We start from the raw sequence: 27896 nt of genomic DNA on the forward strand, positions 1-27896 counted from the left end.
ACAAACTTTTGTTTGCTCATGATTGGGTAAAGAATTAAAATAACACTATCATTTCTTATCAAGTACATTTTAGTTTCTTATCTAACGAAAAAATTTCCTGCTGATTCCTCTACATTCTTCTAATACTATTATGAAAATACTCAGCGCTGGTCAACATGCATACACACTTCTCTTTCAAATCTACCGAACCAACTTCATTCCTCATCTTTCATTCCACTACCCCACTTTTTTATGGTTCCTCGCACTGTTTTATTAACATTTAAAAAAAAAAATAATAACCTATTGACGGTAAGTCATCCAACACCAGAACTGAGCAAAGTCAACTTTAATCAATGCAACAATACTTTCTTTCCGTAATTCTACCGAGAAGTCTGGATGGATGAAGACAAGTCAGAAGAATCGCTTGAGCAGTTGGAACATTAGAAATTGTTTTTAAATGAATAAAAATCGAAACATTTTCTTTGTAACTTTATACCTAAGATAATGAAAATGGAAATACGTAAACAAACTCTATCATTAATGCGCCTAGAAGAATTATGCGACATTAATCGTGTAGATAAAGATGCAGAATACATAGAACTCTAGAAATTATGTGATTTTCTTATAAACAAAATTAATTAAAGGGTTTAATGCTTACATTCCTCAACGCAGTGCTCGGACACCCCAAGAAAGCATCACGTTGAGCAGAGGCGAAATTCACTGACTGTGAATGAAGATTGCATCAGTTCGGTACACGAATTCTAACCCGAATAACTTATAATAACAGAAATAACCCACAACGGTTACTGAAACATTTTACTTCAAGACAAGGACAGATAATCCGCTTGCTTTAAATTCCTACCCTAAGTACCTGAACGAATTACTGTAACCGTTAATTCACTTGAACACCTACAACCCCTTATCTGGTCATTTAAGCTAATGCACTTGACGATTAATCAACCAGAGGAACGCCACCTCGGGGGACAGGATGTGGGTGAGGCAAAATAGTGAGTGTGGATTATGTTAACGAAGGCGTAAATTTTACATGAATATGTAGAAAGAGATGATGTCAAGTAGTATTTAAAAGGATATGTTAAAGTGAACCAAAGGGATTGGAGACTCCTCAGAAGGGAGTACAATACTTTTAGGCATTGTCGTAGTTGCTTAGTTTACGACATCTCTGGGTACGTTTTGCAAAATGCTTTAAGCATGTCTTGGATCCATTTTGCAAAATTTTGTTGAATTGTTTCAACTTTTGGAACTTACCAAAGCATAATTGAGTCTACAGTACCTAAGCCAAGAACGGGTAAAGGTGTAATAATAAATGTCGCTATTTCGTGCCCACTCTCTTTGGATTATTATTAAAAAAGTATCAATATACGATTGTGTTCTTTAATAAGATAGATCATTCTTTGATAGGTCATACATCACCCACATCACCTGTCACACAAACTCATTCGCAGTAGATGCACACGCTACCTCTAAATGCAAACTATTCCACTCACTCGCGCTTTGCTCTGCGAGAGAAAAAATCTAGCGCGCATCCCTTTCTTAACTATACACAAACAACTTCCACAACTGCACCCTTGTCCTCTCACCACCTTGCATATAATCAAAAATTTCGTCAACCGATGTCACTCTTTCCGAAGTTTAGACCTCTATCATATCATCCCTCTTTCTCCCGTTTACCAGTGTCTGCTACTCTCAGTCTATTCTTGTAATCTACATTCCATAATCCCGATATCATCTATGTTATCCACTGTCATTTGGAATCTCTGATATATTATATATATTTTTTAAAAAAAGTATATAATATAATACAGTATAATTTGAAAAAAATTATACTGTATTATATTAAGAGTGATATATACAGTGAAATATTAAAGAATATCCGCAAACAACTTGGATCGATAGAATACTCTTTGAAAGCAAAACAAATATTCTAAAAAGCTTTTCGCGATAATCAATTATAAAGTTGATTTTTTTTTTTTTTTTTGTCAGCTCAAAAATACGTATTTGCTACAGTTTTTCCACACAATATTATCTGCAAAATAAAAATAAAAAAAATATTGGGGGTGATATTTCTGTAACAAACCTCACCACTTAAATATGGTGTAAGCAAACCTAGCACCTTCACAAAACAAAACAAAACAAAACAACAACAACAAAAAAACATTGCAGTAAAATTACGGGGAATGTAATTAAACTCCGTTGCCATGAGTGAGATGAGTTTAATTAAAATCAGGATGAAAGAGTCCTTGAAATGATGGAATTGACCGTACAAGGAGTCACGATAGCTTGACCTTGAAAAATAACGATCAGGAAAAAAAAAAAAAAAAAAGATTGAGAAGCGCTAGCACATGCCAAGGGAGAGAAGGGTTGCTATCAGAACATCCGGGGAATTACTCCGAATAACAAAAAAAAAAAAAAAAATCTCATTTGTCTAAAACTGTACAAAACTTTGTAACAATTCTCTGACGTCACTAGCGCTGTCTTGTCTGCGACACAAACAGTGGAGAAACCGAAATTTCGTCCAGTTAAAAGGCGAGCAGATAATTCACGATTAAGAAAAGTCGAGAGTGTGCTCGCAGTCAGCCCTCTAGCTGATGACGTCATAGGTACTAAGTGGGTCTTCTCGGTGGCGCTTCGTCGGTGTACATCACAAGTCAGCTGCCAACAACGCGCAACAGCTGCCGAAAGAATCGGATGCAAGCGGAAATGCCTCACTATAATATAGCGGAACCGTCACCATTTCCGAGAAGACATTAAAAATAATAATAATACGAAAAAAAAAGAGAACTGCAACAACAAAAAGGATCATGCAAGTGTTATGAGCGCTCGTGAATATATTTCGTGATGCCCGGTGTGAAATGGTTGTGGTGGTTCAACGGATTTATAACGGTGGTAATCGTATTGTTTGTGACCGTCTATTCTCCGACAATATTACGGAAAGAATCTCCGTCTTTCAGGTAAGAAAGGTGTATCGTCTCTTCCCCTTACCAGATAAGACATCCCCTTACCAGAATAAGACACGAAAAACATCGCTCTTTTGCGATGTTTTTCGTGTTTAATAATTTAATAATTTAATTTAATAATAATAGTTTAATAATTTAATAACCGAAAAACATCGCTCTTTTGCGATGTTTTTCGGTTATTAAATATGTAATATCGAGTGGCCTTCGTTCAGTCCTTGAACGGATTGGATTACCATTTCGGAGACCCTCTTTGCATTTACTGACATGCAGTGTGTTGTAATAAGATATTTAGAAGTGAGTTTCGAGACGGGAATTGTTTATGAGCTTGATTTTATGATCGCAGCTTTTCGGGAAGCAAATAAGTGTGGTTTGAAGAAAAGAGAAGTTGTTTTAACTTATAGACTTTTTGCTCTTCTTCTTCCAAACTTATTTTAAGTAGACAAGGTAATGTAACGGAGGTTAATTTTATAATGTAGTATAAAGGGGGTTAATCCCATAAGAGGATCATAATTTAATGCGCCCATTTATCGCAAAAGTTTGTTCCATTAAGACTATTTTGGTCCGTTTGAGCGAACCAACAGCTTTACAGTTTCTTCTAAGCGAGTTTAATCATTTGTTTAATCAACTATTTAGCACATCGAATTTTACCTGACAAGCAAAATATGTTACTTTATTTCTCAGAGGAATAAAAATAAATGACATCAATAAATTGTGTAAAAGTAGCTTCGCATCTCAAACAGACTAAACTTTATATATTTTTAGAATAATATTATATGAGTTTTATAAGAATATATTTTTTTTTAATATTTGGAAAGTATTGAAACTAGATTGAAACTCAGTGTTTAACTGCAAACAATCCTAACACTTCAGCCGTGTTAGGATCGTTTGCAATTAAGCATTGAGTTAACTTAAGATATCTGAGACCATCGCATCAGTCGTGTGTGTTCAAAGGCTGGTCTGTCTGTTTTACTGGAGTTAAAGATTACAGGAATTTATTATTATTATGATTATTATATTCACTTTTCCTAAATCTCGATCCCCAAATTTGAAAAAAGTAGTTTCTTTCACCTCGAGACTTATAGAGTTCCGTTTTTATACTCGATTTGTCTATGCTATTCTTTTTCTTCTTTCCGAAACTTGGAAAATGTTATAAATATCCTCTGTCCTCTATCGCTTTATCCGTTGTTATGGAAAACACTTACTGTCCAAGCAGTCGCGTGTTGGCGCTTATTTCTAAGCGGTGTTCTGTTTCTTGTGAACTTTAGAGCTGTTATTGCGACTGTTCAGAATGCACAACGCCTTCGACATTATTCTACAACCGTGAATACGAAACATTATAATCATCCCCCAGAATTTCGTGGTATTCAGTTGTGGCATGAAAATATTTCAAAACAGTTTTTAGCGGTCTAATCTCTCATCACCATAAAATAAATCTGCACCTAGAAATAGTCCCATTAATCATATCTTGAGATGGGAGTTCTTTTAGTTCCTACTATAATATTTTATTTTGTTTTATTTATTTTACGAGATGCGAATAATTAAATAAAACTGAATTTTTATTTAATTAAATTAAATTTAGAAATCAAATTTAATTAAGAAAAATTAAATAAAATAATAAATGTCTTTTTCTCAAGACATCTTTATCCTCCCATGATTTTATATCCTCAATGATATTCCTTTCCCATCAGTTACTTATTGAAATAAGTTACTGAAGTTGTTTCACTTACATTTCAAAATACGCAGTTAATTTTCCTCCACAAAATGCACAGGAGCCTTTGTACACGGCTTTGTTGTCAAAAGCTACACAAGCACCCGAGCAGTTTGTGGCCTTGATACGGCTAGTCAGCCCACATATCACTGATGTCAGTGAGACATGGATGATGCGTTTACGGGAATCGAATGTGATGGTTATATAATTTCTCGACAAGACTGAAAAGATAAAAGAAGCGGTGGGATCTTACTGATGGTTTAGTTAAGCAATAACGATAAGTGACTTTGAGGCCATTCAGTGTGAAGTTGAAGTTAGCACAACTTTTTATTTAGTGGGATGTGGCTACAGGCCTGGAAATGCAGAGGGAGAAGATTCTGAAATATTCAGACAGATGAGATTGGTGTTAGGAAGGTTATAATAATTGAGAGTTTAATTATGAAACTGACTGGAAGCAGTCAGTTTTATGGACAATTATCTTATGCAGCATATAACTGAGGCAACACGTAGGACTCAGTGTTAGATTTACTAATAGCATCTCTTATAGTGATGATAGATGCCACTAGTTGAGGAGAGCGTGGTTTTGACGTGGGGAATGGCTAGCCAGGTACGAGCTTCGTGAAACAAGTAATATATGTGTGGAATTACAAAGCAAGGGATTACGATAAATTAACTAAACATTGGTGATGTGCAATGGCTCAATCAATTGAAAGGAAGAGAAATCAGTAGTGCCTGGGATTTGGTCGGGAATAAATGACTTAGGGTAATGTTAGATTGTATTTCTAAGGGTCGAAGAATAGATAAATATGGATGAATCATGAAATTATGCAGGAAATTCTGAAAAAGAGGATGTTATGAAGGAGTCCATCAGTAGCATGACAAGGTACAAGCTAGGAAGGTGACGAGTATAGTAAGGGGAGAGGAATTGGCATACGAAAAGCGACTGGCTGAAGCAGCAAAGCAAAGCCCTAGAGAATTCTACATGTTGTTGTTAGTAGAAGAAAGGGCGAATATGAAAGACTGACTTTAGTAGTTGGAGATGGAGCATGAGGCATGTCTGCTGAAGATAATGAAAATGATTAATGAGTATTTTGTTAGTGTATTTCATGGGGCTAAGAATAGTGTTGAATAGCAATAGAAAGGAGGAAAGAAAACTGGCAGTACAAGAATGGGAAGTGTTTAGAATTTAAATAACTTTGATGTTAATAATGCTGTGGGATTGGATGGGATACTGCCACGTATATTAAAGAAATGGCAAATGAGCTGGCTGTACCTTTGACTTGGTTGTTCAACAGAAGTCTGGCAACAGGCACAGTCCCAGAAGAGTGGAAAGAAGTGGAAAAAATAGTGCCACTGCATAAGGGAGAATCCAAGTTAATGGTGGGAAACTATAGGCAAGAGTGTACAAGTGTAGTGGCGAAGGTGTTAGAGAAGACCCGTTGATTCATGAGAATGGAAGGCTTTCGAGAGCGCAGTACGAGTTTGTTAAGGAGAGGTCACGCTTCAATAACTTGGTTACATTTTATAGTAGAATGACAAGTGGGATTTTGCTAAAACATTTGATCGAAACTACCGTTGAAATTGGGTAGGATGGGGGTTGGATAGTCATTTGGTAGCTTGATTGACTAAAAGCAGCCAGCGAATTATGTATGGAGGTGCAGTGGAGGTCCCAGAAATGGAAGGTGACAGGTGGAGCGCCACAGCTTTCTGTTCTGGGACCACTGTTGTTTGCGGAAGGAGATATTCAGTTGTTTTCTAATGACACTAAATTAGGAAGAGTCATGTCAGGAAATTCTCATGTGTTGTTGTTACAAGAGGATCTGAATAGGTTGCTAATTTAGGCTGAAGAATGGGGATTCATTTCAATGTTGCTAAGTATAAAGTTTGGCCAGAGAATATGGAATGAAGTTTACCATATTGGAGGAACTTTGCTTCAGGAGGTGGAGAAGGCGAGGGATCTGGGCATCTTGGTGGACAGAAAACTGAAGCTCAGGGGACCCATCGCGAAAGTTGTAAGGGTTACCCAAAAAATCGCTGCTATGATGCGAAGAAGATATGTAAGGATAAGGAGGTGAGAGTTCCACTCTGTAGGGTGCTAATTAGGTCTCATTTGAATTTATGTGGCCGGATTCGTCACCTAACTATATCGGTGATAAGGAAACATTGGAGAGAGTGTAGAGGCGAATAACTAAGACTGTCTCAGGACTCTAGAATATTTAGTATCAGCATAGATTGAGGGAATATGGCAGATAGGAGGAGTGATATGATTAAAGATGTATCAGCTGGTGAGAGAAGCCTACCAAATAGACACGGGGGAATTATTGCATATAATAGTACCTGGAGGCTGTACAAGGATCATGTGAGTGCTTCAATATCGAATGTGTTTAAGGCAAGTTATGACAGTTATTGTGGACTGAGTATTCGACATGCCCGCGATGAATCTTTGAACTATATATATATATATATAGAATAAGGTCATATTTCTACCTTTGGTGACTGCTTGCCAAAGAAAACGATACCCTAAGCTGGAACTTATTAATACAGCGCAGGGAGAAAGCATTACTAATATCGAGCATAGCTTTGCCTTTTCGTAGATGTTTCCCATCCCATCTCATTCGTGTGTCATCTGCCATCTAGGAGGTTGGTTACCATGATGTGACTCGACTCATGGTTAACTACGAGCGTTACAACATCTTCCACATATTGTCGTAAGTATTCATGGCTGTAAATCCGTGTGTTCATGGGGCCGGTTTTCTTGTTCTGAGAGACGAAGATGTTTATAAAGGAATAATAACCGTACAATCTTCAGAACTGAATACAAGAGTTACAATTTCCATGAGTATTTTACATTAAAAATAATGCTAAACATTAAGAATAACTTCTTGATGGTTAACTCAACCAGTAAATTCAGTTAACCAGTATATTAGGTGAACATTGTTCACGTTAGGTGATGAAGTGCTATAGAACTTTAGCATTAGCATCCAAATGTAAAATCACTTCTGTCCCGAATCGGATGCTAATGAACTTTGTGTCTAGTGGATACAAAATGAATATAGAGAAGTCAGACTTCAACGAGCGAAGAAATCGGGTATAAACCATATGGTCACCATTTTGATCTCGGGGGTTCTTCCTGTCTGTCCAGAATATAAAACAAAGTAGAAATACTGCAGGAAATAAAGATCACATGAATAAAGGATGAAACATATACGGTAAACTTGTCTTCGTAAGGTCTTCACACCAATCCTCAGTGTTAGAGTCATAGAAAGGTAATTTCCGATTTTCCATAAGAATTGGTTTTTAAATATTTGTCTTCAATTGGCAGACATTCAACCTAAGTAGTAATCAGAATTGTGTAAGTGACTGGTGAGTGAGTAAAGGGAGGGAGAGAGAGCAGGAAGCCCTAGATTTCGCATATATGCACACAATGCCTGTTATTTCGACATTAGTATTAAGCATTGTATTAATTGTTCAATAGCATTACGCCGAATACATCTTGCATTGCAAGGAAGAGAATCTTATCATAAAATCGCTAAGATCTGATCTCCATTTGCCATGACTCACACTAACGAAAAGAGTATGTGCCTATTAGATCAGCAATTGGCGAACAATTAGAAGAAAACGTGTTTTCCATTTTAGGTAGTTACCCATCTGACATATCATTCTTTTGTCCATTAGTACAAACTTGTCCGACTGTTTTTATTACTGGAAGAAAGGATTATTTCTGTGATGCTATTTTAAAAATTCGCACTACAAGGCTGCTTTTACAATCCAAAACATGTTTTTACAACAACCAAAAAAAAAAAAAAAATTAAAGTACTTAACTGAAATTCGCCTCTGATCTGTCTTAATTGCATAATTTTCATGTTACTTTGGGAAGAACACGTTTACAAAATTCTTCTTGAAAACGACATCTTTAAATTTTGTTCTCTTAAACTGGTTTGGGTTTCCATGTTCGTGCTTTGATTGATGTTAATGAGAGAAGTTAGAAAGCATCGTAAGGCCAAACCGGTTGAGGAAGAAGCATCCCTAATTGTTCAGTAGTCTGTTTCTGTGCGATGGACATGGCCAACTACACTCGAATAGGAAACCGTGTACACAAAATGAAAAATTCGAATAGAATCAGAATATGATATCGAAAACCGATTCCTTCTTTTGGGTCAAGTCCTCTCTGTTATTTAACCTAGGACTGAATAAAGTATCCTACACATTATGTATAAATTCCTGCGTTGTTCCAGTTGTGGTAGAATCAAAAGACCTCCGCCCCACGTGCTATTGAAAGCATTAATTATTTTTATTTTATATTTCGTTCTATTTTTATTTTATTTCATTTATTTTTATTTTGTTTATTTATTTTTTAATTCGGCACCAAAACTTGTATTTAATCTGTTTCTTTGCATCCATTTACAACTCACTCATACTGCCAATTAATAGGGAATTATTGTTTGTGGACATCGAAAACTAGGAGAGGGTAATCGAGAATTTTACTGATAGTGTTCCTGAAGAACGATTCGAATAAACTTATAGGCAGAGAGAAGCGGCACTATCAGATGTGAGATAGCCAAGAGAATTATTGCAATGATTATAAAGACATTAATAAGTAGATATAAAGCGATTTCTGTACAAGTAAAATTTCGATTAGACTTCACCATGACACTTAGATTACAAAAAGCAAATGCAGTGAGTTTATTTTTGCCGTAACAATATAATAATAAAAACCTACTAGTTTCGCCACAGATATTTGTGGTTTCTTCGGAGTTAGGAAGAATAACAAATACTACAATGGAAGGCTAACATGAATCATAACATTACTAAAATATAAATAAATTTAAAAAATGTAGGAATCGCTACAATATAAGTCGAAACGAAACCAGGTAGAATGTGGGCGGTGGCACGAGTTAGCTATTGTTCAGTAATGTGTGCAGATCGTCGGCTGAAAAGGCAAGGTCTGACATGCGAAAGATCTAATGAACGATTTCCAAATATCACAAAGGATCAAATTTTGATTCCTATTCAGTGTGCCTTGTGAAGGAATAATCAAGGTAGATTCTTTTTATGTTGAGAGCAGTAAAGTTATCCCCTATTGTAAGGAGTTCTTGTATTCCATTCAATGTTATGATGTATGTGGGAAAAATGAAGCGATAGACCCGAGTTGTTTTCGCTGTTATTATTAACCTCTTCAATATGTTTTTTTTTTTTTTCCAGTCTTATTTCCAAACTTCTAGGTGTCTGTCCTATGTAAGAACGGTAGCAAGAGCATGGAATATTATTATAAACCCAAGGATGTTTGTAGAAAGAATTGTGGTTCTTAGGCGAATGAAAGAAACCTCGTGTAGTTAAAATTGGCTAAGTCCATTCTTAAGTCATGATATTTGAGGAGACTTGCGAGCATCAGCAAAATTCTACTAGTGTGAGGGAGGAAAGAGAAGTTCAGAAGAGAAAGTCGGGATTTTGCTGTGCAACAGGAGTAGAGAATAGTTGTACCAGATTCTTAAAATATCCGTTGCACACAACTGTCATTCTTTCGGTCTTTCTTTCTTTGGTTTATACACTTCCTTCACTTATACACAGATTTGATTACCTGGATTTTGGAACGATCATGAAACACTGGAATGGGTGCGGAGATGAATAACCCTAATATCTTGCCAGAATGATAGTAGAAGTACGCAATGCTAGCTAAGAGAAACGGTTGAAAGCGTGATCTGCATGGCTTTATAGAATAAACAATACTTAGGTAAGCTGGAGAGGACATATGCACTTGGACATTACGGTGGTCTCGATGGAGCATCAGTGAAATGATGTCAGGTGAAGAGAAGCAACTGACGATCATAATACTTTCCCTTCATGGCTTTAGTTGCCTCCATCTTAATTCTAAACAGACCAGCGCAACCTTCAATCTACGTTTATACGCAGGATTAGATCTCGCCTGACAATAACACTGAACTATTTCGCCTCCTCTTCCACGTAAATACTTCAAAAATATTGGTATTTCTGATTTCTTTCCTTCTATTCACAATTTCTTCTATTGCAACCTCAATCTATAGGCCTTCTCTATCTTTTTTAGGCTTTTCTCTCTCTCTCTCTCTCTATTTCTGTTACATTCATTGTCTCTGCTAAAATGGCCCGGACATCAGCAAAAAAAAGTTCTCTTTACACGTAGTTGTATATCCGTGTCTATGTAGATCAACATGGTTACCAAAGCATTCTGTTATCTCTTCCTGGTTCCCACCGCACTTGTAAAGACCCGATACATTTCCCTTATCAGCTTAACCACGTTCTCTTTCATCCTCTGTTTTTTTTTGTTTGTTTGTTTTGTTTTTGTTTTTTACGCCCAATATCTATCTCTCATGCTTTTCCATGCAACACAATGGCACTTGCTGAATGGACTACGGTGACTTTCTCTTCGTAACTAGCTTTGTTCTTTCGAAACAGTTTCAAAATAAATTAAATAAATAAAGTTACGAAACATTATCCATATTTTTCTTTAATATATTCTGTGTATAAATGTATTCTATTTTATAAAGAATTTAATACGTATTAGACAGAAAGAAATTTAATATCCTTTTATTATAGTGTAAACTTAACCATTTAAATACATACATGCTATTTTGTAAACTTCCTTTTTCAAAGAGGGCGCTGTTTACAGATCAAGTTTCTGTACTAAAACAAATTGTAAAGGTCTCGTAACTTGACTTTTACTTTAAAAAACAACTTTTATACTTTTATAAAAAAAAAAAAAAAAAAAGAATAATGCAATATAATCGTAGCTATCGATTTATTTATTTATTTATTTATTTATTTTAATTTTTTGTGCCATATTTTTGCTTGCGCTCTGAGGAATCTCTAAATGCGTAATTTAGCTAAGTATTAACATTTGGATCGGGTTGTTTTGAATTACACATAAAGCAACGAAGATTATGAGGTCAGTGTATGCGATGTCTGTTTTTGCGTGTTTTCTTCTAGCGGTCTGCTATTTTACCGAATGAAAACCAATAACACCAGTTAAGGTGATACAATTGTAGGTAGCAGTTTTTTCGCATGCTTGAAAAAGTAAATATACTTGCCAAGAAATTATATATTCTTCTTTTAATTCTTTACTCAAAACGTGTCATGTGTAAACATTTGTTTATACACAACACATATGCTTGGATAAAGAATTAAAATAATTAAGAATATCGCTTAATGTAAAGTATAATTTATTTTCTAATTTGGTAAGAAAGCTTGTTAATCTGTGATCCAAAGTATTTTAATAATAAGGTGACACACCATTTCTTTATTTGTATATGGAAAATATTACCTTTGCATTCATTTGGCCATCTTTGAAACTTGTTGACGTTTTCCTCACGCGGGTTCAAGAGGCAGCAGATATCGACCATGTCATTCAAGACGAGCAATTCGGCTTTAGGAAATATCACTCCACAACGCTACAAATTTACAGAGTTGTCGAATATCGAATATATAATCCAAGGGTATGAATGGCACCAACACTCTGGCGCAGTTTTCCTGGACATCACTCAGGCATTTGATAGAGTGTAGCGCACATAAAAAGGTTCGCCACCACCACCACCAACATCATACAATATTCACTAGGGATGGAGTTAAAATTCTGTATATTTTTAGTTTGAGAGAGTTTTTCCTCTGATTCTATCCTGCTTAACTCATGGTCTAATGTCAATTGCAGGGATGACTGGAGAGTAATCCAAGTAAAGAAAGTCAACTCAAGGTGGTTAACTTACGTTAACTCACTCGGGTATCAGTCATCTCCTGATTTTAGTTTCGATTGGTCTTTTAGTTCATCTGCCTGAGACTCGTGAAAAAGGAAAACAGGATAGCCTTTGGTTACATGATAATATAAAAGAGATGAGGCTATTTTTCTTATACTATCCATCTGTCTTTTATTTTTTTCTTAATTGTAAATTTCTTAAAAGTAAAACATGATGAACATCTATTCACGTAACGAAGAGGCTACTCTGGAGCAGGTTTCTGCCTTCATTATTGTGCAGAGCTTGTGTCGGGCCTACTCTCTGGTGTAGCCGATTGGAAGGGCAGTGGATTCTTGCCTACAGCTGGGGTGTGGAATGGTGGTACGCTTTGAATTGGGATGGGGGGGGGGGGGATTAGTGCTCACTGCTCAGTATTGACAAAATTTTGAGTCGATTTTTTGCTTGCCATTTAGTTAGAAGGTGGATGTATTTTTTTATACTTTATCGAAACACCGCGTTTGGAAAAAGGATAACCAAAAAGCTGAGTACAGCTGAGGTTTCAAAAGATGCTTGTGTCAGTCAATAGCACAGTCATGGTGTTGCTTGCCTGCCAATGCAACCAGGAGAGAGAGAGAGAGAGAGAGAGAGTTTTGTTGAACTCTAATTATTTCTGTAGCCGAAGTTGAATTGAAACAAACTTCATTTTTAAGTAAAGGTCGAAATTGTTCTTGGTAGCGACCCTTCCCATAATGCACATCAATATAAACGTCCGAATGGAAGTCTGCTGTGTATTCTGGAAAATTAGGACAATTTCATGTGAACTCATCTACTGCTATATAACAAGAAACCTAGTGGTGATGTTACTTCATGAAACTTTTGTTTGCTCACCGTTGGGTAATAGATAAAAACAAGAATAAAATTTCTTGTTAGACATAACATACGAAGGTGTGCTGGAAAGTTGTGATAACCACCGTGAAGGAATTGAGGTAGAACCATGTTCTAGGTGTTTATCAGAACTTTTCATCCCCTCCCCCTCATATTTGTATGTAGTTGAATGGGTTTTTTTGGGGGGAAAGAGGTGAGTAAATCCTGCCCACTTTCATTAATTACTTACTGATTATCTTCCATTACTATACATTGTATACTCGTCCATAATTTTATTTATGCTTCAGTCGTTTATTCATTAATTTGAAACATCACCTGATTCGCTCACTGTTTCATACATCCTATGGAACCTTCTTACATTTGAAATCGGCTGTTCATTTCCGTTTGTAATTTTGTGTCTTTTGTTGATTTTAAAATGTTCACAGTTGTAAACGAAGAGAAAAATAAAAAATATATATTCGACCGAATCTCATCGAATATATACACACACACGCACGACGCGATTGGAAAGCGGGTTCTCCCGATTTAAGGGCATATGAATCATCGCCCTTATTATTGCGCTGCTGTGGGGCTTCGTTTCCGGCAGTTTCAATGAAAATAAAAAACGAAGAAATCGCATTCAATCTCAGCCAGAAGTATTTTGAAAGGTCGTAAAAGTGGAAGACGATCTCTCCGTTAGTTATTTTATTTATTTATTTTTTTTTTTTGCAAATATATTAAAACTGTACGATTGATTCTATAGGTTAAAAAATCTACTGCAAAGTGCAGAAAGAAAAAAAGAAGGAAGAAAGCTATTGAATGTGAAATCGCCTCATTCTTCTAGAAAGATGAATCTTTAGAGTCCACCAGCTTCTTCCTCCGATGATGTCGAAAAATTGTTGGGCATTTTCGGATTTCGAACACTTCAGTGCTGTATTATGTATATTAACGCCACACTACATTCCGAAAAATATAAAACCTTGCTATTCGAGAAGGGAAGGGAGGTGAGGGGGGGGAGGTTGTTTCTGAAATAATGGAAAAGCAAAAATGGGATTTGTGAGCTTTGAAGAACGTAATCCTATTTATTCTGTTTTATTTATGTATCTCAGAGTAGGATGTTGAGTTTCTGAAAGCAATTGAAGGTCGACGATTTATTATTCCTATTCAATTCAGGAAATTACTTGGATAAATTTCCGGAAGCGTACGTCCTGTAAACAATGTTGAAACTTCAATTAATTCCCTACCCAGTGATTTGCTAACACACACACACACACACACACACACACACACACACACACACACACACACACACACACACACACACACACACACACACACACACGCTGTGTTTTCTTTCACCTTCTTCTTCTCACTGTTCTGGACTACAAATGTATAATTTTTGCGAAGTTTTTGGCGATACAAACTTTTATTCACCGTCAGAGAAAGAATGAACAAATTAATTAATGAATTTAACATCCAAAATTCTACAATTTTAGAAATGAAAAAAAAAAAAAAAAAAGAAGTAAAATATTGAAAATGCCATTATCCGATTTCCCTCCTCTACCTAAGGATTTTGAATAATCTGATTTCAAGTGATCAAAATAACAAAATGTCATCGAAGCATACCGGATTCTTATATAATTTCTTGACTACCTCAATGATTAAGTGCGCATGTGCACCGCAACGAAATTTAGATTTTGTAACGAAACCACATCATCATCATCATCATCATCACATGAAATTCCTGGTATCTATCCACAGAGGGTGTGCAGGATATTATGAGAGTACTACATGAAAATATTACATTATTACTAATTTCCTATCGATAATTTTCTTCCAAATTAATCTGTCAAGACGCCAACATTATAAGGTCTTATATTTCTGTCTTTAAAGCACTTGTTAACTGTATCCTGGCATCAAACGCTTTCATTTTTCTTTATTTTCCAATTCTGTTTTCAGTAACGATACCACCTGAGATCAGCTCTGCTCACACATTCTTGAATGCTAACAATAGCGAGTTCCTTCTTGATATCCTCATTTTTTAATGTGATACTGCCATTGATGCCATCTATTCAGTCCCCCCCCCCCCTAATCTTCCTCAGAAATCCAGTATCAGAATTCTCCAGTCTTTGATCCAGTGTTTTTATTCGTAATCCAAACTCTCAGATCCATAAATTAAAACTCCATTGAATGCTTTCTTTTTACGAGTATTTTGTCTAATTTCTCCGTATTCATTCAGCTGACTCCCCACTATACCAACTTTGCTTATTCTTTGTCTAGTTCCGAGCAAGGACGTGAGGCTGGTGTACTGTTTGTTAATTTCGTATGTTATTCTGAGCGCGTGAGCTTGTTCTGCGAGAAGAAAAATCCGAGTTTCAGGGAAGAAGTTTGGCGTACTCCCACTCCCATGGGATGGTTGTTGCCTTCTTCTAAGACCAACTCTGCTAATAAAGTACTTGTAATTTACGGTTAGATACAGAAAGAAGATAATCTAATAAGTAGATTATACCACTTGCATTCTTGTAAAACATTTAATAAACAAAAACTAGAATATTTGAGTTGAGTTAGTTATTTAATAAGCATTTAATGTCTGGTCTGAAAAACCGAAAACAAATCCAGCTCTTTCAGAAACTGACAAACTCAGTTTTATTCGAAAGAGACAGTGAAAATGTTCCTCTCGTAGTTGACGGGATCTGAACCCAACAACGATATCACCATAAATGGCACTTGCTGTTCTTGCCAGTGGGCCGCTGGATCTCGTCGAATATTTTGAACAAATCCTCGTAACCTTAAATATGAATGGGGCAGGTATTCGTTTAATTAAGCATAATTTTAACAAGCGTTTCCTAAGATTTTGTGGGAATCTTTCTCTGAGCTGCTTCCTGACGGTTTCCAACAGTCACCCAATTGAATATATTATTTTTAATTATAATTTTTTTTCATCTATTATTTTTTATTTACTTGGCCAGGAAAATACATTTTAACGATTTACCTTTAAAAAAAAAAATTCCGCCCGCTTGCCATTTTTACATACACTAATGTCAAAATTTTATTTGCCCAAAACAATAAAAGTGGCTTCATTCCCATAGGACAACGCCTTACAGAATTTATTTCTTAGGAACTATCAAGGATTACATACTCTACCAGTCTGACAGCACGGGAAATGATTTTAATTAAACTGTTTTCTTTTAGAATATTAACCCATACAGTATGGTCTGAAGATCAATCCATGTCCGTGCACTACTTTTGAGAATCGCGATGCAGTGGTATATGAATACAATCCATTGTCATTTTTAGACTACATCCACCACTATCCCGGTGATAGTATCAAACGAATGGATTTAATATTTGGCATCAAATGCGTATCCCTTAACAACATCATGATGCGATACGAATGTGCCAAGATTAGTACAGTACTTAAAGGTTATAACGTTAACAAGAAACTCGCAAGGTTGCTGTTAGCCACGATATTAAATTTTTGCTTGTTTCTCCTTAATCCCGAGGTCACTAGCCATAAACATAATATAGGAAGTAAGGTGCTACTCTTAAAAAGAGTAGCACCACTACTCTTTTTAAGCCTAAAAACATGCGGTTTATTAAAAAAAAAAAAAAAAAAAAACACCTCTTTGATTAATCTCTAATAACATTTATTAACATGCAGATATAAAATAAGGCTAATAGCAGAACTCTTTCTCTTCTTAATAACTGTCCAACAAAAGATCTCCAACCTCTTACGAAAACTGCGTCTTACTTCCATTTCCCCCATCCCATAATTTGGTATTGTAATACGGTCACGCGCGAGTTGCGCTTACTCAAACATAAACATTATACTGTACTGTAGTTCCAATTCTTTGCTCTTTACCCCCCCCCCCCCCCCACCACCACAATATCTTTGTTTCTTTTTAGTTGCTTAATCGCTACGAGCACGCACTCATGACATACCGCGCATTCGTGTTTCTCCATCCTCTTCAAAACGCACACCGAAACATTAGATAGTTTTCTACTCAAAAGCCGAGGTCATTCCAAAGTTATGCCACCTTTTTCATACACGTCATTTATTCCACATATCGTAACGTAGCTCGGCAGACCTTGAGCTAACAAAACCAGCTGCTTGAACACATTTCACGGCCACTTTGTTACCTCATGCATAACCCTGAGTGCATTTTATTCCATTTATTCAGACAGCTATGATGCCAACACAATATATACGCCCTTTCTGTATTCTCTGGATATTTATTATTATTATCGTTATCATTAGTATTATTGTTATTGTTATTTATCTTTGCAGGATGGTAAAAGAGAATGTATACAAAAATATCTTTCAAGGTAAAATTCAGTTAAAAATGATCACAATAATATGATGGAGTTTTAGACTGTTAAAACGTTTTGTGTATTTTAATATTATAAGTTTCTTTGCTGTGTACTGGGTACTAGAAACTTCTAAGAATGAAAGTGATACGTCACTGGAGTAAAACAAAGGAAAGATAATTGTAAACTGTATACAAAATTAGAAAATTAACATTGCATCAGTTCGAAGAAATAAAAACAGCAAACAAAAAAGTTCATTTCGTCAGTGACCCCCGATATAATCTATAAGTCTTTCTTTTGGTAATCTGGCTTTGTGAACTCCGAAATGTTGCCAGGTTTTACAAATAGTTTAATGGATTTATTTATTTTTTGTTCATTGCTACCCATTACAGATCATGTGACCTCCAATGCAGCAAGTGGAAATTAGTGAAGCCTCTCTTCAAGGTTCTAACTGCTTGTTTAAGTTCATCTCACTAAGCAGGACTACCGCTATGAAGTTATAGTTTAGGCACAATAATAAAAATTGGTGTGAGCGTATAATAATAATAACAATAATCATAATAATAAAGACGTAATCACAACTTAAACACAAGAATATAAATGTGTGTGTGTGTGTTTAACTAAAACTGGAACCAAACTCTGAAAAGCAAAAAGAAGCAACATCAAAACAGGCACATTTAAAAAAATATGCCAAATTAAAATAAGAATACCATACGGAAGATAATCAACATTAACATTTCCATGAACACCTTAGTGACTTTCTTTAATTTCTACAAATCTATTTCAACGTTCGGAAAAGAAACCGGGAGTGTAAAAGATATATTGCACATGGAGGAAAGTTGAACTGGACATCCTAGTTAATTATGTCAAGGTGAACACACCGAACACATCGAACACAAAAGGAAGAAGTGAGGAGTGGAATATATGCTATCGCGTGCGTAAAACAATACACTCTGGCAAACCCCCAAATACTAATACTTACATCTCGCACAATAACATTACGAGGAATTTACAGGAGAGTTTAAGTGGAACCACCCTATTCACCGCAATAAAAATGATGGAATTATTTTAGACAACGTATATAGTCTACAATAATAATAATAATAAATGCACCAATATGAATATGGACAATGAAAGTCAATACGACAAACGCATACGGTTTAGACGCAACACAAATGCTTGTGGATTAATTTAAATAATAATAATGTGTTCGTAAAAGTAAGTTAATAATTTGCACACATGCGCAGACGTATGTATACAGTAAGAAACATTCGTAGCTCAGTCGATAAGAAAAATTAAGAAAGACCGGGGTTCGAACTCGTTTAGGACGAGAAGAACGTACAAACCTGACACGCACACACACACACACACGTGCATTACTTATAACAGTGGGGATTTCGATCGAATCTGGATTCCCATAATGCAGCATTTTTCAATGCGCATATTCTTTGGTCTTCATCGAACGCTCAAAGTTATAAAGTAATTTATCTATTACAGGGTTAACTATACTGCTAAATGGAACAATAATATGAGGGAATGTGCCAAACAGAAATATCAGAAAGAGTTATTATATATCATTACTTTTGTTTTCCAAATCTGTATCGAAAGTGCTTATGGGACAATTGTTGTTAGGCTATTGACCACTATGGGATGCGCTCAGCTAACGGTGAAACTCCTGTTGGTTTTTATTTATTTCAGTCTCTGTGTAAAATCGGGAGCTCTTTTAACCCTTTTTGTCCTTGCATTTGTCGTCCTGGCCTGGTGCCACAACTTCACCGAAAATAACCACCATCCATGAAGAGAGAAACTGCAGCCAGATAATGAAGAAGGTCACAATGCACCACTGGAAATTGCTGCGAATTCCACGCGCAGAAACAACGTGCAACAACTACTGTCGTATATCTTAATGACATTTTCAGTGACACTCATTTGATGAAAAAGTCGGTTCTCGAACAAGTTTGAACGAAAGACAGGTTTGGAAGAAGGTTAGAAAGATGCCTCGAAACGGAGGCTTACGTCATGGCTATTCGAAAGGTGATTCAGGTCAAAGGTGTAAACACCGAAGGCATGTAAAAAGGTCAACAAAAGAGCAATGAGCTTGTGGCGTCCATCAGGAGGTTAAGAAATTTGTCATGCATTCCAATTATGCATCACTTTCGGGTCAACTTTATGTGACCAACGAACGGGTATTAATATTGGCATCTTCGTGTCTCGTAAGTCAAGTGTTATGCCCACTTAACAACAGGTGGCGCATGAGATGTACATTACTTGTGCAGATGAGCAACTGTAGTCAAGTTACATTCGTGGCTGCTGAAGCGAGTGAAACGGAGTTTTCTCTCTCTCTCATTTCAAAACTTCCCTATCTCATTTCTTTAAGGCAACTCCATTCCTTATACGTACTGTGAATAATAGTCCTATGGATATACTCGTATCTCTTATATTTTAATCTTGGGATTCAACCTACTAATCAATAAATATTAAATACTCATTCTGTATAAAATGTGCCAATATATAAAAAAGGTTCCGGTAATTGGACCACATGTTTATTAAGATAAATATCAATAAAAATAAAAAACCCGACATCTTAGCAAGTTTGGATGTAATCAACCTGTTTACAAATATTCCCAGATATGAAACAGTGAATCTCCTTGAAGACCTTTTTTCTCCGGACATCGTAGAACTTTTTAAAGATTGCATAAAAAATACTTTTTTTCATGTATCAAGACAAATTTTGAGAACAAAAAGAAGGACTGGTTATGGGCTCCACCCCCCTCTCCCCGGCTTTAGTTAACCTATATATGGAACATTTTGAAAATAATGATTTAAACAATTATCATAAAAAACCGAAAATTTGGCTACGCTATTTAGACGATATTTTCATGATATGGCCAGGAACAACAGAAGAACTAACTGCTTTCAAAGATTATCTGAATAATATACACAACAACAACATAAAATTTACTTTGGAACAAGAAGAACGTAAAAACTTCCCTTTCTTGATATCCTAATAGAAGTTAATGTAAAAGATAATAAATTATCCTTCTCCATCTATAGAAAACCCACCAACACAGGAAGATTTCTTAATGTGGCCTTACACCACCACCCCTCGCAAAAAATAAGTTTAATTAAAACTTTGAGGGACAGAGCTTATAATATTCCAGCACAGAAACAGAGAAATGAAGAATTTCAATATTTAACATAGATCCTCAAAAAAAAAAATGGTTATGAAGCTAAAACAATAAAAAGAATCCTCGACACACCTCCGACAAGCATCTCGCAAAAGCAAGATTTCAAGAACGCAATCACGCTTCCATACATCAAGAATGCTACAGACAAAATGGCCAAATTACTAAACAAACATAACATCAAAGTGGCTTTTCTACCTCTGAAAAAATTTCAAGATTTCTACATCTCCCCCAAACCTCCACATCATCCTTTAAAAAAAACAGGTGTTTATGAAATTCATTGTTCCTGTGGCATCTGCTACGTAGGCCAGACGGGAAGATCAGGGGAAATTCGCTCTACACCACGTTTGGTCAGCGTTGATAAAAAATATACCCAAGTCAGATCTCGGACAATGTGAATGTGAACAACAGAACGTGACAGCATCCAGTATTGTTCAAACTTAGCATTGCACTGAATCTGCATTCGGATATTTAATTTAATTAGGCGGCCACGACTGCATCGAATGAATTATTTTGAGTAATTTCTCATTTCTTGTGTTTAAACTTTTAGTTACCTTTGACTCCTGAAGATGTAAGTCAAACGACTTACGAAACTTGTCGTTTTTTATTTTTATTTTCATTGATATTTATCTTAATAAATATGTGGTCCAATTACCGGAATCTTTCTTATGAACTGTTAAACCACAGAAACCTACGCCTATTTTCTTTTACTTTCGTTTTTTTATCTGGTTCTGTTTCAGTTTATGTTTCTTTGACAGCATATGCTGAACAGCTGACCGAAAGTTTAAATTTAGTTACCACAAATACACAGTTTTGAAAATAAAAGGCAATTCCTACTTCAAACAGGATGGTAAACGCACAGCGACGAAGGAAAGGAATCTACGAGCGTCTCTAAAAAAAAAGGAATACTCTCACTCTTTTCAAATTCCGTCCAACTATCGTCATTAGGTTAGCAACAAGGAGTGTTCAGATTTAGTAAGGCAAATGACCTTTCTTTAAATAAACACTTCCAAATAAGGTGTTGCTCCATAAGCAACACCTTATTTGAATAGTTCGTGGTGAAAAGGGGTCAAGAAAAAAAAAAAACACAGAAGGAATAATACTGCGTTTCACAAAGTATGAAGAAGCAAACAGAGGATATTGACACCAAGATATCAAATTTAGATTCTACTTTCAAATTCTAGCATTAGCCCTGCATATGTTTAGGGGAGGGGGCGTTCTAGGAGGAACGGTTCAACCGAGGTACTAAATCGGAAACTGTGGTCTGTAGGTATTTTGAAAAGCCATCTGTATTTTCTAAAGCAATTTATGTATAATTGTAAGTTTTGTGTTTCTCATATGTGAAGCCATCCGGGGTTTCACAGTACCAGATTCGCATTTGCAAATTTTGCATGTGACAAGTGACACATGCACTACAGATTTTCGTCAGCCTGGACGATCCTAAGTACGTTGAAAGGAGAGAGAGAAAAGAAAAAAGCACCTGTTACTTTTTAAATGTTTACTTAAAACACATTCGTGTAATGTCTTAATAAAACACATCACAAAATACTTTTGTACTTAATCTACTAGAAGAAGATCCCTTTTATAGTCTTGCAAGCGTTCTTATGCTAATTTTAGGGATGTGTCGCACATGTGCTGGGGGTTGTGCACCTCTGTCTTGAAGGGCTCCGATCCTAGCAGAACTCTGCCCCGATGATTAGCTAGATGACCTGGGGGTGGCAAACTGCGAACAGAAGCCAAGGACAACAGATCACGCTTTCTCGTTACTCTGACATCGGTATTTTCATATCAGCTGCTCTCGGCTGACTAAAGGTAACCATAGCAACCCACGGCTTGGCAACGGCCCAGGAAATGTTAGTTCAGAGAGAGAGAGAGAGAGAGAGAGAGCGCGGGTTCCAATAACGAGAATGTAGTCCAACATATTACGAAAGATCTGTCGCACAGAATTCAATGACAAGTGGCAAGTTTTCGATAGCACGCACATCCATCGACATCAATAAACTATTTAGCTGGGAGAGAAATTGATAGGGACTGCGTGTTTAGTGCAGTGGACAGAAATGAACCAACCAAAATCGTGATCGAGTGAACATTCGACAACATTCAAGACGTGAACATCGCTTCTCTCGATTCCCCATATTATCCGTTTATTTATTATCATTATCACATCTCTCTATCCATTTATGGCCATTATCTCATCCATATATCGCCGTCATCTTTCGTTCTCTCTCTCTCTCTCTCTCTCTGTCATCGTCCATTTATCACAATCATCTCGTCTACTTATCATCATCAGTATCTTCATCATGCATTATTTATCATCATCATCATCATCATATCTCTCATATCACCCACGTATCGTCTCATCTCTCTCTCCCCTCTTTCTTCATTCATTCATCGCAATAATCCATCTACTCATCATTATCATCTCTCTCTCTCTCTCTCATTATCCATGTCTCTTCATCATCTTTCGTCACCTCTTTGCTCATCCATTTATCGTAATCATTCCGCCTACTTATCATCATCATTTCACCTACGTATGGTCATAATCTCTCTCCCATCCATTTATCGCAATCACCCCTCTACTTATCATCACCATCTTTCTCTCTCTCTCTCTCTCTTTCTCTCAGTATCTTCATCCCTCATCGTTTGTCATCATCATCCCGATAATTTCTCTCATTACCCATGTATCATCTCACCCATTTATTGTCATCATCCACTTATCACAATCATCCCATCTACGTACGATTAAATCATTAGGATCTTTCCCTCAGTACGTTGTGATCATTCATTATTTGTCCTCATCATTATCGGCTCTCTCATCACCCATTTATCCCAATCACACATCCACTTATCATCACCATCATTTCTTTCTCTTCCCTCTTTCAATATCTAGATTTCCACTTTCTCTTTCAAGTTTTCATGAATCATCCATGGATCATGCTGGGCTGAATAAACTGTTCTCAGAGTGAACTAGAGGCATCTTTCTCCACGAAATTCAGATTTTTTTTTTTTCTTGCTGCAAAGTAGACAAACCAGCCGTTGAGCAAACACACGCATAATCCAAAGTCATAAGGAGCGGCACAAGCCAGAAAATGCTTGATTTACATCTTACTTGGTCGTATAATCAACTTCATTTACTTGTTTTCCTCTCGTTTATTGTCAAAAAAAAAAAAAATGTAGGAAAAAAAATCCCATCTACTATCATCGTGTACTAGAAAGATCCTCTGGTCATTTATGAATGTATCCTCCTGCCTTTAAACTTCAAAGCATAAGCAATGACAGTCATCTTTACGGTCCCCGCTACCTGACAACACTCTCAAGTAGTGGGATCGTAAAAAAAAGCAAATAAAACACACGACTTCTTAGCAGACTATGGCTTTTAAGTATGGCGAATATCGAGACAGCATATGCCGAAGATCGTAAACGCTTGGCGAGCGCTATGTCGAAGAGTTCCGGCTGTTATTTTTACTCCGCGCTTCGGAGTTTAAAGCTAAATACATTCACAGCAAATCGAACAGGATCTCAAATAAAATGATAATAACGTGTGAGGTGTCATCCTCTACCATTTACTGTGACGTCATCCGAACAATCGATGAAGTTGAACGTTTTAAACCCTGTTTTACAGAAAAGCTGTGCTTCCTCGCGAGACATGCACTCGTATATATTTATTCCTTGATTTTCTGTCTTTTATAGTTGGATAACAACCGGTGATTTCTATTTCGTTTATTGCATTTTTGTTATACGCATTTCTTTTACTTAAAAATAAATGGAAGTGAGAAGAAGGGTGTTTGGGAATCGGCGGTAAGAAACGAAATCCATGCGGCGAAACAAAATTGATGTGCTAGTAAAAGTAATCCATCATTCCTGAAAGGTTATCTTGTCAATAATAGAGAGAACGGCAGAATATAAATTTGAGACTAGGAAGAGATCCAAAAGACTGAAAAAAGAAGAAGAAAAAAAAAAAGAAAAGTATAAAGAGAGAGAGAGAGAGAGAGAGAGAGAGCGTACGTGTAGGACACTGCAGGACAGACCCATTGTCTCCACCTAGATCGGTTACTAGCATTGATTCGCTGAGATGGCTGGAAAGCTAATTTTAGCCATCCAGTAGGATACATCTGCACATCTCTACATTTTGTCTCCGCCACAAACGTTCGATTATTTTTTTTTTTTTTTCAAAATTCGAGTTAAGCGAGAAGGAAGTGATTGTGACACACTTCGCAGTAATTACATTTTTCCCTTTTTTTTTTCTTTTTTGTTGTTGTTGTTGATAGATGACTTTCGTAAAGGTCGCATCCTTTGAAGTGCATAAAAAGAAAAAAAAAATTTCGAACCTTAGAAAGAATTTCCGTAAAAGCGTCAACACATTATTAACACTTCCTCTACCGGCGTCACACTTTTGCCATAATCGGAGCGAGTGCGTGGATATAAGCAGCGAAACAAAAAGTCAGCAATAAGTCTTAGTGTGATTGCGTTTAAGGACGTTTCTAGGTCGTTTGAAGAGTCCGCAAGATAGGGTCAAAGATCGACACTAGTTTTTCTTTTTCACCTTCATACTTAACGGGAAGTATCAGGTCATCGTTGCATGCTTCGCCAACTTTCTCCCCCTCCAGCCATTATCGTGTTTCTTGTAGCTTCTTCCCCCAAGAGCAAAACAACGAACAGGTCGATTGGATACGGTGTTTAACAACTTTTACCTCACGGCTAGCTACGCGGTAGACAATGAGACTCGTGTATATGTAGGTTAATCTTTCGTTCGTTTATTTTATGGATGTCAGAAAAGTCCCCATTGTTCGCATTTTAGCTAATTTATAAGCGGTTCAATGCTCGTTCACTTGAAGACTGCCATTAATATATTACTTTTATTTGCATTTACTTTCTTTAGTGGTTATTCGATGTTCTATAATTCCTTTTATCTCTAACTGTTGTTCCTGTATTTCTTCCAGATACGATGCACCACAGCCTTCCTGTTCTCGTAAGAAGAATATTGTATTTCTAAAGACCCACAAGTGCGCAAGTTCTTCAGTCCAAAATATTTTACTCCGAGCCGGTCACAGTCGTAATCTGACCATTGTTCTTCCCATTGAATCTCGGACTCACTACTTGTCTAAATTCGTGCCGTTCCAGCGGAGCATGGTAGATGGAGCCCCTTGGAAGCATCTCGGTTACAACGTTATCTGTCATCACATGGTATTCAACCAAAAGGAAGTGGAAAGCCTTATGCCTTCTGATTCGATATATATCTCCATCCTCAGAGATCCAGTAGCTCTGTTTGAATCCTTATACGAATACGACGATATGGCAACATTTTATAAGATGAATATTAAACAGTATGCCAGAGCTACAAACACATCCAAGAGGAATTTGTTGCGTCGGAACGCGAACAGAATTACGGGGCCTAATCAGATGCTGTTTGATTTTGGAGTTCCCATCAAACAAATCCGCAATGCCACCTATATCAACGAAACCATCGCCCGCATTGAAAAGCGATTCGATCTTATCATGATCGCCGAATACTTCGACGAATCCATCGTCCTCCTGAGTCATCTGTTGTGTTGGGATCTCGATGACGTCATCAGCCTAACCATAAATGCTCGTATGAGGTCCTACAAGCACAACCTCACCGAGGAAGTGAGTGCGTTATTGAGAGCGTGGAATGCTCAGGATCAGCTGTTGTACGATCATTTTTTGAGGAAGTTTCAAACCATTGTGGATGCTTTCGGCCGTGATCGGATGTCGGAAGAAGTCCAGAAGCTGCAAAAAAGAAGAAAAGAATGGATGGACTCTTGTGTCGATCGACAAGTCCAAGCGACAGCTCTAAAGAAATTCAAAATGTGGAGTAAGAAGGTATTTGTTTTCCAGTTGAAACCTGGATTGGTGAACAGGACTTGCGAAGACTTGGTGAAACCGGAAAGATTCTTCACCGATGATATGAGGCGATATCAAGTGGTGAGAAGTGTTAAGAACTTGGAAAATAACAACACAGAAACCTGGAGTGAAAAGGAATTGGAAACAGCCCTCGTCTTGCTGCATAATAACCGTTTACGAAATCTGAGACCTGAACTTCTTTTGAAGAATCCAACGAAGTCCAATTCCACTGCAACCAGGGAACCTAGTTTCGTGAATAAGCTGATCACAAAAGTCACTAGTTATTTCTAAAAGTTGAGAGGAAAATAATTCCGTGACCAGTGTTCTACCTTCGGCTAAGTGATAAATACGTCTACAATTGCATAAAGATCCTTTTAGAACGTGTATACTTTAAAAAAAATAATAATAATGGCCAACTCTTGGAGCTGCTTACACCAAACCTAACAAAATCTTTGAATATAAACTTTGATTTTGAAGACCCTTCTACTTGTCACGTCCAAGAGTCTTTAAATAAACTTAGAGAGAGAGAGAGAGAGAGAGAGAGTGTGTGTGTGTGTGTGTGTGTGTGTGTGTGTGTGTGTGTGTGTGTGTGTGTGTGTGTGTGTGTGTGTGTGTGTGTGTGTGTGTGTGTGTGTGTGTGTGAGAGAGAGAGAGAGAGAGAGAGAGAGAAATGCTGACGATCATTTCTTTTTTAGTCATAAGTCTGTCATATTATTTGATTTCGATTTTTTAATGATGCATACGATTTCACTTTATTTATGATACATGCACTGCAGAGATTCAAGTTCATACAAGCAATGATGGTCTTCGTATTTCCAATGAACCGAGAGTGAAGAACTTTCTATAGAATGTTGAAATACGAGCAGAACTGTTCAACATTTCAAGTTACAAACATGCCCATCAGTCTTTCGTAGCAAACCGTTTATGGTGGCGTCCGTGATCCATGGCAAGTTTTTCCAATTTAGGAAAAGCGTACTTAAATGATTTCAGCCGAAGGTATCATCTCTTGGACTGTTCCACGAAGTGACTAAAGTACGTCATTATTAGCTACTCTTCTGTATTGAAAGCTTGGAGTAAAAAAATAAATAAATAAATACTAATAAATCCTCTAATCTCATTTGTTCTCCAAAGGGAAGTACTGACCTGTCCTCAGAAGTTAGTCCTAACTTCCGAGGACAGCTTGGCAGCCAGTCTCTATCGTTTTCTTCAGCCTTCACTGATAGTGAGCTCAAACTATCAACGAATCAAGGCGTTTGGAAGAGAGTTACGACAGACAACTGGCGACATCTCGTGGATCTAAATCCTAACTCTCATT

General features: G+C 36.7%; 1 protein-coding gene across 1 annotated transcript; it reads left to right on the top strand.

Moving 5' to 3' along the window:
• Positions 1-2622: 2622 nt before the first annotated feature.
• On the top strand, positions 2623-27693 carry LOC150110100 (galactose-3-O-sulfotransferase 2-like). The gene is made up of 2 exons (XM_090391400.1): positions 2623-2948; positions 25660-27693. Exons 1-2 carry the CDS (start codon positions 2836-2838, stop codon positions 26870-26872), a joined length of 1326 nt encoding a protein of 441 aa, XP_090247526.1. The 5' UTR covers positions 2623-2835; the 3' UTR covers positions 26873-27693.
• The last annotated feature ends 203 nt before the right edge of the window (positions 27694-27896 follow it).

Source organism: Typopeltis vanoorti, chromosome 1, assembly GCF_054136105.1.
Source record: "Typopeltis vanoorti isolate ZY-2024b chromosome 1, IOZ_Tvanoo_1.0, whole genome shotgun sequence".
Classification (NCBI taxonomy): Eukaryota; Metazoa; Arthropoda; class Arachnida; order Uropygi; family Thelyphonidae; genus Typopeltis; species Typopeltis vanoorti.